General features: G+C 41.0%; 2 protein-coding genes across 2 annotated transcripts; one reads left to right on the forward strand and one right to left on the reverse strand.

Moving 5' to 3' along the window:
- The first annotated feature begins 2,634 nt into the window (after positions 1–2,634).
- s1pr5a (sphingosine-1-phosphate receptor 5a) lies at positions 2,635–6,665 on the forward strand. The gene is made up of 2 exons (XM_054759365.1): positions 2,635–2,832; positions 3,308–6,665. The coding sequence occupies exon 2, from the start codon at positions 3,523–3,525 to the stop codon at positions 4,687–4,689; it is 1,167 nt and encodes a 388-aa protein (XP_054615340.1). The 5' UTR covers positions 2,635–2,832; positions 3,308–3,522; the 3' UTR covers positions 4,690–6,665.
- A 2,551-nt stretch (positions 6,666–9,216) lies between these two features.
- On the reverse strand, positions 9,217–12,307 carry spc24 (SPC24 component of NDC80 kinetochore complex). Its single transcript, XM_054760563.1, has 6 exons — positions 11,948–12,307; positions 10,938–11,110; positions 10,603–10,747; positions 10,412–10,516; positions 9,586–9,662; positions 9,217–9,511 (listed from the first exon to the last, which is right to left on the reverse strand). Exons 1-6 carry the CDS (start codon positions 12,073–12,075, stop codon positions 9,405–9,407), a joined length of 735 nt encoding a protein of 244 aa, XP_054616538.1. The 5' UTR covers positions 12,076–12,307; the 3' UTR covers positions 9,217–9,404.
- Positions 12,308–12,385: the final 78 nt, after the last annotated feature.

Genomic DNA, 12,385 nt, shown 5'->3' on the forward strand with positions numbered 1-12,385 from the left:
ATTTACTGAAAATGAGTCAGCACGCAGCCGTTGTTGTCTACATAACTGGCAACACAACATCTCAGGGGTAACATTGCGTTCAAAGTGTGAGCGCCATTTTTATCGAGCGCGGCCCTTAATCCTCTTGACTATGAACCGCGGCTCCCCAGTGCTGGCAGCACTCATGCGGCTCCAGACCACGAGGCTACCACCACCATGCTTGGCGGTAGGCAAGACAGAATTACACTATACCTCGGTTTTCTTCATCCGACAACATTTTTGACCAATTTTTCCCTACAATGAATCCATTCCAGACACCCACAAATATGAAGAAAAACAAACTTTATAAAGAATAGTTATAGTTTTACATGCAAAAAACAATGCAAAATACCCCTATAATTTGATACATGAACATCACTTTTGCTCCTATTGAAGACTTGTTGGCGAAGACGGCCACGAGTGAGGGGAGACATACCTTCGTACGTTAAAGTTCTGCCTGGCGATAGTGTTTCTCACCTTCTTGATCAAAGTGCTGGCACTCGCAACCTTTTTGGGCCCCGTGGTGAGTTGTTTTGCAGCCGTATTCTAGAGTGAAAAAAAGTTTTAATTTTATGAGAATAATGTTATAATATTATGAGAAAAAAAAGGTAATTATTTTTTTAAATAAATAAATTCAATTAATTAATTACAATTAAAATTGAAATATTAAAGAATATATAAGTTATTTTCTAACGTCGTCATTTTATGAGAAACAAAACAAAACAAAAAATAAAATTGCAATTTCAGGAAAATTTGGTTGCGAAAACGTCATGCTATCACGACAATAACAAAAATAAAATATGATGGGAATGAAGTTATAAAATTACAGGAAAATGTTGAGATATTTGGAAAATTTTAAAAACAACAAAAATGGAAAAACAAGCAAAAAAAGTGCAAGTAAGGAGAAAATGTGCATACTAATAATGAGCTTTTTCACCTGTACCACAAAGATGCAGGCTGTTTGTATCGTGACGGAGCACCCGGCAGAGGGAAAGCCCTCAGACGTTTGACTTGAAGCCATGTACGCCCCCGACTCCTGCACGCTTAAAAAACATAAACCTTTTTTTAATCTTCACTAACTTGAAATACCGAACATGATGAACTGCTTAATTCATTTTCCAGCACGTAAGCAACTCTGCTTCAAAAATGTGCATTTTGTCTGGTCAGATTTAGATGAAAGGGTTGACATGAGCGCCGCTAGATAGGTAAGTTCATCCTACCTTTTATTTCGGCGGGTGTTGGCATCCTTCGTCTTGAAAGGGTAAACTCGAGCTTCACTTCTGTCCGCTTGCATTCGCTACGATTTAAAGCCTGCATGTTCATTTGATACCAGAAGGGAAAGTTTAACAAAAGTTGACCAGACATGATAATAATTGACAATTGGCATAACCCTGGGGGTACACATGCCCCGTTTTGGGAACCTAGGGTGGAGAAGAAACTATATGATTTTTTTAAAAATCAGAGAAGAGAAACGTAGCACCAAATCTATCTTTGGCGGACCAACTTTACTAATGGCGGGCCGCCACAAATTAAAATAAACATAAAAATAACAAATACACACAAAAATGTTACATATTTTAAAATGTAAACAAAACATGTGTGTTATAAAAATGTTCTGTGAATAAATAGAAACTAAAATAAATGTAAATAAATAAAAAGATAAATGAATAAATACATTTATTCACCATTAATTCCCATATAGTGTGGATAGGTGGAGGTTGACGTCATTTTACTTTCGCTTTTCTGACAATTTTGTCAAATTTTCTGAGAAACTGAGGTTTTATTAGTTGCTATAATCGTATATTTAGTCGGTACGGTACGGCACGTTTAATGTTTGCGCACTTCTCGTTCTCTGCTGAGAATTCATTCACACGCTGTCTTTTACACGTAGACACTAACAGTACAATGCGGTACTTTGCTTGCTGACATTTTGTCGTTCAAATCTTGTTCACTTCCTGTGTGAACACACTGAAGGTGTTCGTGCAGTGTTAAGGAAAGGGATGACATAAAAATGTGAAAATAAGGACAAAATAAGATACAATTTTAATCAAATAGCAATAAATGTTGGTTTTATGTCCAAATAAACATTCAAAAAATACATTTTGGTTGTATTGTTTACAAACATCAGGGAGTGATTTAAGTAAGAAAAGTAGTTTTTACTTTTGTTGACTTATTTTGCACTACCGACTTTATTTTTTGCTCAAACAATTCTATGTGTTGAAAGCAAATAATTGTATCATTTTGTTGATATTATTACATGGTCCTATATCGGTACATGTATTATTGACAAATGGTTCACAAATAGGCTTATTAATCTTTTTTTTGTTTGCCTAAAATCTTTTTCCCCCGTTTTATTCAGATTCTAAGTATGAATAACAAATGAAAGGCAAAAAGCCCCATAAGTTTCAATGTTCTTGCTAATGTTACAGGATAAAGAATGGATATCGGTATCGGCAGCACTGGACTGGTACTTAACCTACTTGGAACCGGATCGATAATTGACTGAAAGGTTGCGGTGTCGCCTACCGGTTTTCGGCGACCAACTGCTTTCGGACTTTGCAGCCCAAATATAGAAAACAAGCGTGAGGGGTCAAGGCGGGTGGAGTGTGGGAGGAAGAGGACTGGCTGAAGGGCACCAGGCAGGGGTGTGGAACAGCCCACTCCGGCGTGGACTGCTACCCCGCGTCATTCCTACTCATGTCGTTGTCGTGCGAGGAGCTCGTCACAGTCATCACAACCCTTCCTCCGAGATCACTTCGCATCCTACATTTCAGCGTTTTTACTGGATGTTTTTTTTTGTTGTTGTTGCTGCAGGTGCGTAAAAACTTACAAAGTTTTGTCGTTTTGACTTCGGGTCCGTCACGCGCTCACCTGACGCAAACCGGCTTACTTTCAGTGTGAATATAGCGCATTTAACGTCACCGTGTGATGCATTAGGATTAAATGAGTCTGTGTGCAAATTAGACATTTGAATTGTTGATTTTCTTTTGTGTTATCCTGACTATTTAAAAAAAAAATACCATGCTAACTATGAAATGTGCTTTTACATGACGCATGGCTTCCAGTACGTAAAAGAATGTGTTGCCTTTCGTCTTTAAAATTCTGCATCACATCACTGACCGCAGTTCGGTCATGGGAAGTTATTGCTGTGGTTAGCTGTCATTTTTGTGCCCTCCCCAATCCCCAATTCGTGGTTTCTCTTGGAATGATGCTCATATAAGGTTAGAATACATTTTGCGAATAAAATGTGAATGTAACTTTCTGCACCCTCTCCTTTGGACTCGTGCAGGCTGCCTGGCATCGCCCCCTAGTGTGCAGCCCAAGGATAGAGAATGTGATTCTCACCAAGCCACAGGACCACTTGCATGCCAGTTGGACTTAAAAAAAAATCTTCAAGCCTACAAAGAGGAAGGAATGCACCACCCGAGGGCTGTATGACCCCACATCTAAGGATCTAACTTTCAGAACATACTGTAAATCAAAAAAAGAGTTCTTACCGCCAACATGCAATCTGCGATCGGCACGTCCCCCTCAACGAGAAACTTGCTGTGGATGTTTGGGGAGTACCAGAGCAACGCGGTCATCATTGAGCATTACAACTTCACAGGCAAGCTGAAAGAGAACAAGTACAAGGAAGGACTCAAGCCGGAGACCATTGTCTTTCTTCTGGTCTGCCTGCTGATTGTTGTCGAAAACACTGTGGTGCTTGTGGCCATCTGGAAGAACAAGAAGTTCCATCTGCCCATGTACTATTTATTGGGCAACCTGACTCTCTCCGACCTGCTGGCAGGCTTCACCTACATGGTAAACCTCATGACGTCTGGCGCCAACACGTTAAACATGACCCCCGTGTTGTGGTTCCTGAGGGAAGGGGGCGTGTTCATCATGCTGGCGGCGTCCGTCATCAGTCTCCTGGCCATCGCCATCGAGCGCCATGTTACCATGGTGAGGATGAAGCCCTACCAGGGTGACAAGCAAGGCCGAATGTTCGCTCTGATCGGAGCGAGCTGGGTGCTGTCTGTGTTCCTGGGGGTCCTGCCGGTCCTGGGTTGGAACTGCATGGGCCGGCTGAAACACTGCTCCACCGTGCTGCCGCTCTATGCCAAGAGCTACATCCTCTTCTGCGTCACCATCTTCAGCGCCATCCTCATGTCCATTGTGGTGCTGTATGTCCGCATCTTCCGCATCGTCAAGTCCAACACCCAGCGCCTGGGATCGGGTCCACAGAGGAAAGGCCTGTACCGAAAGTCGCAAAAGTACATGGCTCTGCTGAAGACCGTCACCATCGTGCTGGGAGTCTTCATCGCATGCTGGTTGCCGCTCTTCATCCTCCTGTTGCTCGACTTCTTCTGCCCAACCAAAAGCTGCGATGTGCTCTTCAAGGCTGACTATTTCCTGGGCATCGCCATGTTCAACTCCCTCCTTAATCCCATCATCTACACCCTGACCAGCAAGGACATGCGGAGAGCCATCCTCAGGCTGCTTTGCAGTCGCTGCCTTTTAACCAAAGATGGACAGGTGAAGAAGATCGGGATGCCCTTCCTGGAGTGCAGCACCAGTAAGACCGACGCTGCCTCTCACAGACTGGAGGGACTGGAGACCACAGTGTCTTCCGGAAATTTTACACCTTCGACGATAAAAGCTATTTTCCCCAAAATGTCCAAGACTTGATACCGACTTTGAACGAGAGCAGAAGCACGAGGAGAAACGTGACCACTGATGTAGACGGGATGCATGTCTCAAAACCGAAGCACGCGGGTTTGAGTGGGACAAACATGTATGACAGGAGTAGCGGGAAGGATAGAGACTTTCTGGTATTGCTCATCTTTGAATGTGATGGACGTTGGTCAGATTCTATTCACAGCATTACAACAGTCTGTTTTCCACGAGGTTGTCACAACAGCATGGTTTGGAACGGCAAACCCTCATATGGCTTGTGTTCCCGCCGCGCCGTGTGAGTTGTGGAAAGCGTGTGATGTCACATGTCATGCGATATCAGCTTGCACGTGATAGCGCAAAACACTGCAGTCTGCCATTGAATTAATATCTCAAACAATGGATGATGTCTTGTGAAAAAGCAGAAGCCCTTTACGGCACAGTGACGATCACGTGTCATCATTTTGGTACACTACCAATTTGCACAATTGGCCTTGCCGCATTAGCAAAAAGTGAGTCAGAACCTGCCAATCAAACCAAATATGTTTAGAGCTACAAATGAACTTCCTTCTGTTGCTTCTTTTTTTAAATGTCACAAACAAGATGGAGCCGCCTGTGAGTGCTTTCTTGTCGCTGGATTTGTTGCTTTGTCGCTTTTTGTTGTTTTTTTTTTTAAAGTCTGTCTAGAGCAGGTGTGTCCAGAGTGTGGCCCGGGGGCCATTTGTAGCGTGTGGCTATTTTTTTATTGGCCCACGGCACATTCTAAAAATAGAATTGAACCAAAAAACAGCCAAAAATGGGAAAAATTAGCAAAGTTCATACTGATAATACGCTTTTTCACCTACATCAATCACCAAGCTGAGATGCAGTTGTTAGCCCATCTACGTGTTGGTTTACAAAATATCAAAGTGACCCTTGCAAAAAATTTGGACACTCCTGCTCTCTGATTACTCCCGAAATATAATTTGGCAACGCTGATCTCTCCCGCTACGTCTTCTTATTCTCTGGCTGACAAGGTGCATTATTATGTGTTTAAAATTAGCAAATCTATTTGTGCATGGGAAACCCTGACATCTGCTATTGACGTCCCAACAGAGACAGACTTATTTTTACACGCAACGGAAACGCAATAAAATCGTGCATCATACTTTACAAAACATAACAAAAGGTCCTTCAGCCTCCACAAGCTTTCTGGAGAAATGCCACCACTTTATTTCACCACTGTTTACTTTTGCACAAAATCCGAAATGTAAGAAATCAATTTTTGTGCAGATGTTTCACATAAATTACAGCCTATTATGCTGCCCATCCAAAAGACCGTAACCAAAACCCAGAGTACGAGATTTGTCCCTATCTCCTCTCCATGTGTAGCAGATAATCATATGTTGTTACAAACATCCACGCCCAAACTTTGCAGCCGAAAACCATGTAATTTCTGCCAGCTGAGTTTTGGTCAGGGTAGAGCCCACCCCACGCCCCAACCAACATCTGCAACCCGGCCGCCCGGAGACGCACTGAAGACGTCATATGGTTCTCTTGGTTGCTTTTTAACGTATGGCGATGGATGATGCACGGCTGAACGGGATTAAGCTGATGATGGTGGTTTGTTTAAAGGATTCGCAAAGCCCGACAGTATCATGTAGCGTGAGAGCCTTGGGAACTTTGTTAGTCCTCGTGCTTTGGATGCAGTTGTTCTTAATGTTGTCCTACACAACAGCAATCTGCAGGCCGCACTGTCAACCTTCACATGCATTTCATTGTAGCAAGAGAACAAAAAAAAAAAAACAAAATGGGAATTTTGTTGACTATGTATATAAGTGTAAAGAGAAAACATCTATTTCGTGATTTGTACTGGTTTTTTGTGTAAATATGTATCCTCTGGTGAGATGAAGTGTATTTTTTATTATAAAAATCTTAAATTATGTCATTTTTACATGTGCACTGAATAAACAATGTTTATATTGATACTTGTTCTCCACAGAGAATGATTTAAAAATTTTTTTTTTTTTTTATCAATGAAGTTAATTTGAATAAACTGTGATTGACATAATCCCGCACCCACTGTATTTTGATGAATTAATTCATTTTGAATTACACATAATAATAATATCACGTAAAAATAAGACATCGGATCACATCGATGTCGGATTGTCTGACGATAATGACATCGAAACGTGTGTGATGACATGCGCCACACGGCAACAAGCTTGCTAGCTCAGTTAGCATGCCTGAAGTCTGGAATTGTTTCCATGTTTCGCCTTTGGATAGCAAATACAGTGGCAGCACAGTTAGCGTTCGCTAATTTAACATATTCAATTTCACACCAAAATTTAGCCTTGGTTTATGTACGTTTTCATACACATTGCGTCTTGTCGTGTTATTAATACACTGCATGAGTCCAACTGTGTTCTTAATCAATATCAAAGACGTATTTATCCGTTTTTATAAACCCAAACGCCCCATCCCAAAGACGTATTTACATATTTTTATGTATTTAAGTATTTGGGACACTAATATATGTCACTGTTTGTGAGCAGGTTTAAGCCATAAAAACAAAGTGCATTTGATAAGAGCTCGGCATGGATCATTTGCATGTGCTAACACACTTGACAGCAACGATGAAGTGGAAGAGCATGGAGGAGTGTAGTGTGGAAAATAGAGCAAAGCTCTTCAGGAAGGAAGGACACTTTCCTCTTGCTTCAGGCAGGCTTTTATTTATAACGTGGCAGCAAAACAGAGCAGTTGAGCATAAACAGATTAGCATGGGTTAGCATCATCTCACTCCCGCCTTCCTTACCCCGTCCACATGCCCAAAGCCAAACGTCACATAAGTCCCCCCTTTTCATGGCTGTCTCAGGCAATGCCTGTAACAAAGTAACGATTCTTTCCTCGTAAATTTTAGATTTTATTCTCGGAATATTACAAGTTTTTTGTCGTAAATGTACAACTGTATTATCGAAAGCTCTGATGATTTCAATACCGTGTCGTAACAGGCGTTATAATTGCATAATTGCCTGAGACAGCTTTGAAAAGGGGGAGACTTATGTGACTGTAGGCCAGACAGAATTCATTCATTTATGAGGTGTTTTCTCGTAAATTTACAACTTTTGGTCTCGTAAATTTATGAGAGAAAAAAAGTCAAATTTACAGGACAAAAAGTTAAAAAGTTTTATTCTCGTAAATTTACGAGTTTATTCTCAAAATCCCAGATTTTTTTTTCAATGTGCCCCTAAATTCTGTGGTAACATCTAACAAAATGAGAGTCTTAAAATTTCAATTTGCAAAGAAGACGCTGGTTAAGCGAGGGGTAAGTAAGGTGGTTTGTGACTTTTTAATGACTTTTGCTGAGACAAAATACCTCAAATAAATATTTCTATAACTTGTATTGCATATTGCAGTACAGTATTTTGCACAAATAGAGTTTATTTGTGAAATGTATTCAGTGGCATCACATCAAAAGAAGTTATGTCAATATCGGCGTCTGTTGAAATCGGTATCCATGTATGAAGCGCTGGACAATATCGTTATATCGGTAAAAAGCCAATATTGAGCATGTCTCATTTGAAAAGAATACTAAAACATAACGTCACGAATTAAAAACATCACGCTAACTCACGGTTTCGGATTGACAGGTGAGAAACAATAGCGATCCAAAGTGATACCAAGCACGCATGATCGTCATGTCGTATCGGTTCGGTGCTGAATTTCTCTTAAAATCCAAGACCAGCTCATGCTATCAAACTGCCACACTCGATATTGCCTTCACACGCTGCCCTCATGTGCTACACTGTGACTTCATCACAGGTTTGTGTTCCTCAGGAGGCCAAACCACACGAGCAAGCATGACGTACTCTTTCCAGCGACACCGCAGCACTAACCTACGATCTTATTAACCATATGGTTCGACTAACACCTCCCTGAATTGAAAAAACTATTTATGATAGAGATCTTATATTAGCTTGTAGCTTGTGCGGGTGCAGGCATCGTTAGCTTGCGCTGAAGTCCAAGTTGTACTGGAGACAAATGAAAGCACGGCCATGTTGTTGACCGCCATTTGAAAACACTGTACGAATATGTCAAAATAAAAGTGTTCTTAAATTGTTTTAAAATTCCACAACTAGCCAAAGCAAATTGCCAAAAATCTTGCCATCTTTCCCTTGAGTATGGCGCCACCTTCTGGCCAAGCATCATTACTCTCTTTCCAAATGTCTGTCATTAAATCAACTAAACATCAAACTATCTGCTTGACTGCAACAAATCAGCCACTTCTTTAGAACCAATGAGCGGTGATTGTTTTTTTTTAATATTAGATTTACTGCAATGTGATCCAATATGAGTTTTAATAGGATTGAGAGCAACACTGGATGCTGTTTGGAAGCGGATGCACTACGAAAAATGAAATCTAAGGAGAGAACAACTTATTTTTTGTTACCTACAAGTTATTTTTTTTCTTAGCAGGCACTTTATGTTTGACACCAAACTGCGTATCTTAAGTATAAGATATACTGTACTGCTTAAAATAAGAAAAATAATCCGCCAACAGAACAACTGAATGAGTTTATTATTTAAGAGTTCCATCACGGGCTAAATAAAAGCATAAAAATGAATTGGATTCATTCATTGAAGTATAAAGTTCCAATCAGGTATTGACAAGTACATTACTGATAATCAACGACTGAGTGACAAGAAGAAAAGAAAAAGAAAGGAGCGGTCATGAATCAATGTCGCATTTACCATTCAGCGCTCACAAAGTTCCACAACTTATCGCTTACGTCGCTACGGGACACCGCAGAGGTGTCAAAATAAATGGGTGTTGCCAGGTCTGGCCCGTAATGCACTGCAAGCGGAGAAATGTGGTTAGACTAGCAAGCGTACACAAACACACACCTGAACGCAAATACCCGACAGTACCTCCTTTTAGGATGTGTGGCTCCGTGTCATACTCCCACTTGATCTTCGTTATTACGTGGAACAGCTTCGCGACATATCTGTTGAGCAAAAACCCCAAAATGCATGAAAGAGGGCCTATCCTGCTCGTTTCGGGTGCTTTTAAAACGGTATTGGATCCCAGTGGGGCACTATAGAAAGGTTATTTTAATTAAAATACTCCATAAATCTCAAGCTTGTGCCTTCTTCTCCTCTGGGCCAAAGCGCTCAAGTTTGGCAGGCTCCTTCCCCGACCACGCCTGCTCTGTTTCGAGATTAAAATGTGACGTGATCTCTCGTTCAGAAAAAAAATGTCTCGTGGGCGCTGGGCCCGGGACGATAATAAATGTATTAATTAATCACACAATAAATGAAAATGAACTCGATCATTTTGCCCGCCTCAATATATTGCCATGTGCGTGCGTGTCTGTTTCCTCTGTACATTGGTTTCAGCACCTTGGGTGGAGGCGGGGCCGCTAGCATACACACGGAGTGCAGAAGTGTGTAACATAGTAGAAATTTAAATTAGTAGGTTGCAATATATTTTTTCATATTTTTTCACTGATAATAATAAAAAAATATTAAAATCTGAAATATTAAAATCTCCTCTCGTAAAGCCAATATCGGGGAACGTCCCGTGAGGGTCTCGTGACACCCCTAGTAGACTTTTGGACAACATCCAAGTACAGACATGGCTCATGGATCAGAACTTGTACATTTCTGATACGTGAATTAAGCTGGTATCAGAACCCGTGTAACACCGATACTTCATCGGATGGGCCGATGAAACTATACATAAAATGACACTTACATTGCAGATGGGATGACCTCAGTGGTGTCCTCGTCCACCTCGTTCCTAAGAGTGTTGAGCTCTTCTTCTGAGCTCCTCAGCCTTTCCAACTCACTCTGCAGAAACCTGATATCGAGGTTAAGGACGATAACAACATTTCCAAACGATGTAACTATTCCAGTGTCAAATGGTCTTTAAAAAAAAATGGATACTGTAATTCTGAGTCCATCGTCTGGCTCTTGGCCGTGCACCGCCTCAGCTGCTCCTCCAGACTATCCAGCTCTTCCTCTCTTAGCTTCTTCCCCTCCTCCATGTCAATGAGTCTCTGGCCAACTTTCTCCTCCTCTTGAGCCACATCTGCCAGTGACAAATAAAGACAGCAGTGTTTAAAAAAACAAACAAACTTTTTTATTTTTCCAATCCTACTGACGTCCCTGATGCCCACCAACTATCAGAAGCACAAAACAGGAGCATAAGCTTGTTGAGACATCCTAGACGTGAAGTGCAAGTGCAAAAAAACATTACAGATGCGTGAATCCATCCATGCCTTTTAAAATCTGCGTCATGATCCTTTTGATCTCCACGTGCTGGTCAAAAAAGGTCTGAAGCTCATTCTTCACTTGTTCCAGTTTGTCAGCCTGACTGCTGCTGACGGCCACCAGTGCTTCCAGCGTCTCCTCAAAGTCTTGAAATTTATCCCCTTCGGACATTTTAGTCACACTGGCAGCAAGAAAGAAAATATATAAGTATCATCACGTGATATAACGTCCGCTGTAGTACACTAATAGTCATGAACTGGGGTGGGCGGATTCATGCAATTATCAGTCGTGTTGGTAAATGTAGTATCAGTGTCCGAGCAATGCTAGCGTGATAAGATCGATATTTTTCAGTCCTCTTGTTATTCATACTGTAACATTGTTTATATTATATTTACACAGTAGGGTTTTAGGGGTTTGAATGAGAGCAGTGGTAGTTTTTTTTGCTTTGTAGTTATTTTGCTCAAACATTTGTAATAAAAGGGAATAACTATTACTTTGTTGCATTATTATAGGCCCTGTATTGTTACAATATTATGTAGCGTTACCTTGCTCACAAATCGGTGTGATATTTTTATTGGCCTAAAATCTGTTGGATTCTGATTATAATGATCAACAAATTAAATGCAAAATCTCTAAATCGAGGATCTTGAAAATGTCACGTAAAAAAGTATTGGTACGACTTTCGGTAATACTGTGTTTACTTGGTATCGGATCGATACCAAATTTGGCTGCATCGCCCAAACCGATCATGAAGTGGAACATCAGGCTTACCTAAAGCGAATATTTTAAGCTGGTTAGCAAACATGCATACAGTTAAGACTTGGTAGTAAGTAATAAAACATTAAAATATGTACGACATTGGCAACATAATTGTACAACTTTTAACGGTTAACGCGCATACGTAAACTACGATACAAATGACACAGAACACATTCATACAATATCACCGCTTTAAAAGGTGTAACTACGGAAAGAATGCTGGGTTAAGAAATGTACAGAAAATGGACAAAGATACTACCGTGCAGCTGCTTTTCTTGGTTCAAAATCGGAGCCCGCGACCTTTCTTCTTTGCTGCCTGGCGGAAGTTGGACAGCCGAATGTATTGCTAGCGCCCCCTGCTGTACAGGAGGGGGCAGACGTGTCCATCTCACTGTATAAAAGAAGCGCTTCTCAAATAGTACTTCTTTACTGGGGGGCGTGAGAGGCAGAGAGGTCTTTAAATATTAGTGCAGACCTACCACTAAGTATGAATTTGTCATACCCAGCATGCAATTGGACTTTTTTTTCCTTTTTCTTCTTTTAAGCAATTTATGCAATTGGACTCTTGAATACGCTTGTGTTTCACTGCTCTCCATTTCGTTGCATTTCGCTGGTTTCAGTTTCGAGTTCAGTCTGTAGAGTACAGATAGATATCAGTTTCTCAATATTATTGGTGTGTGTGTGTGTGTGTGTGTGT

The sequence above is a fragment of the Dunckerocampus dactyliophorus genome, chromosome 18 (assembly GCF_027744805.1).
Source record: "Dunckerocampus dactyliophorus isolate RoL2022-P2 chromosome 18, RoL_Ddac_1.1, whole genome shotgun sequence".
NCBI lineage: Eukaryota > Metazoa > Chordata > Actinopteri > Syngnathiformes > Syngnathidae > Dunckerocampus > Dunckerocampus dactyliophorus.

Excerpts from the sequence above, each read along its gene's own strand:
- s1pr5a (XM_054759365.1), top strand. The coding sequence starts at position 3,523 with ATGCAATCTGCGATCGGCACGTCCCCCTCAACGAGAAACTTGCTGTGG.
- spc24 (XM_054760563.1), bottom strand. The coding sequence starts at position 12,075 with ATGGACACGTCTGCCCCCTCCTGTACAGCAGGGGGCGCTAGCAATACA. Across the intron at positions 10,748-10,937 it reads CATGACGCAGATTTTAAAAG|ATGTGGCTCAAGAGGAGGAG; the intron begins GCATGGATGGAT and ends TGTCACTGGCAG. Across the intron at positions 10,517-10,602 it reads ACGATGGACTCAGAATTACA|GTTTCTGCAGAGTGAGTTGG; the intron begins GTATCCATTTTT and ends CCTCGATATCAG.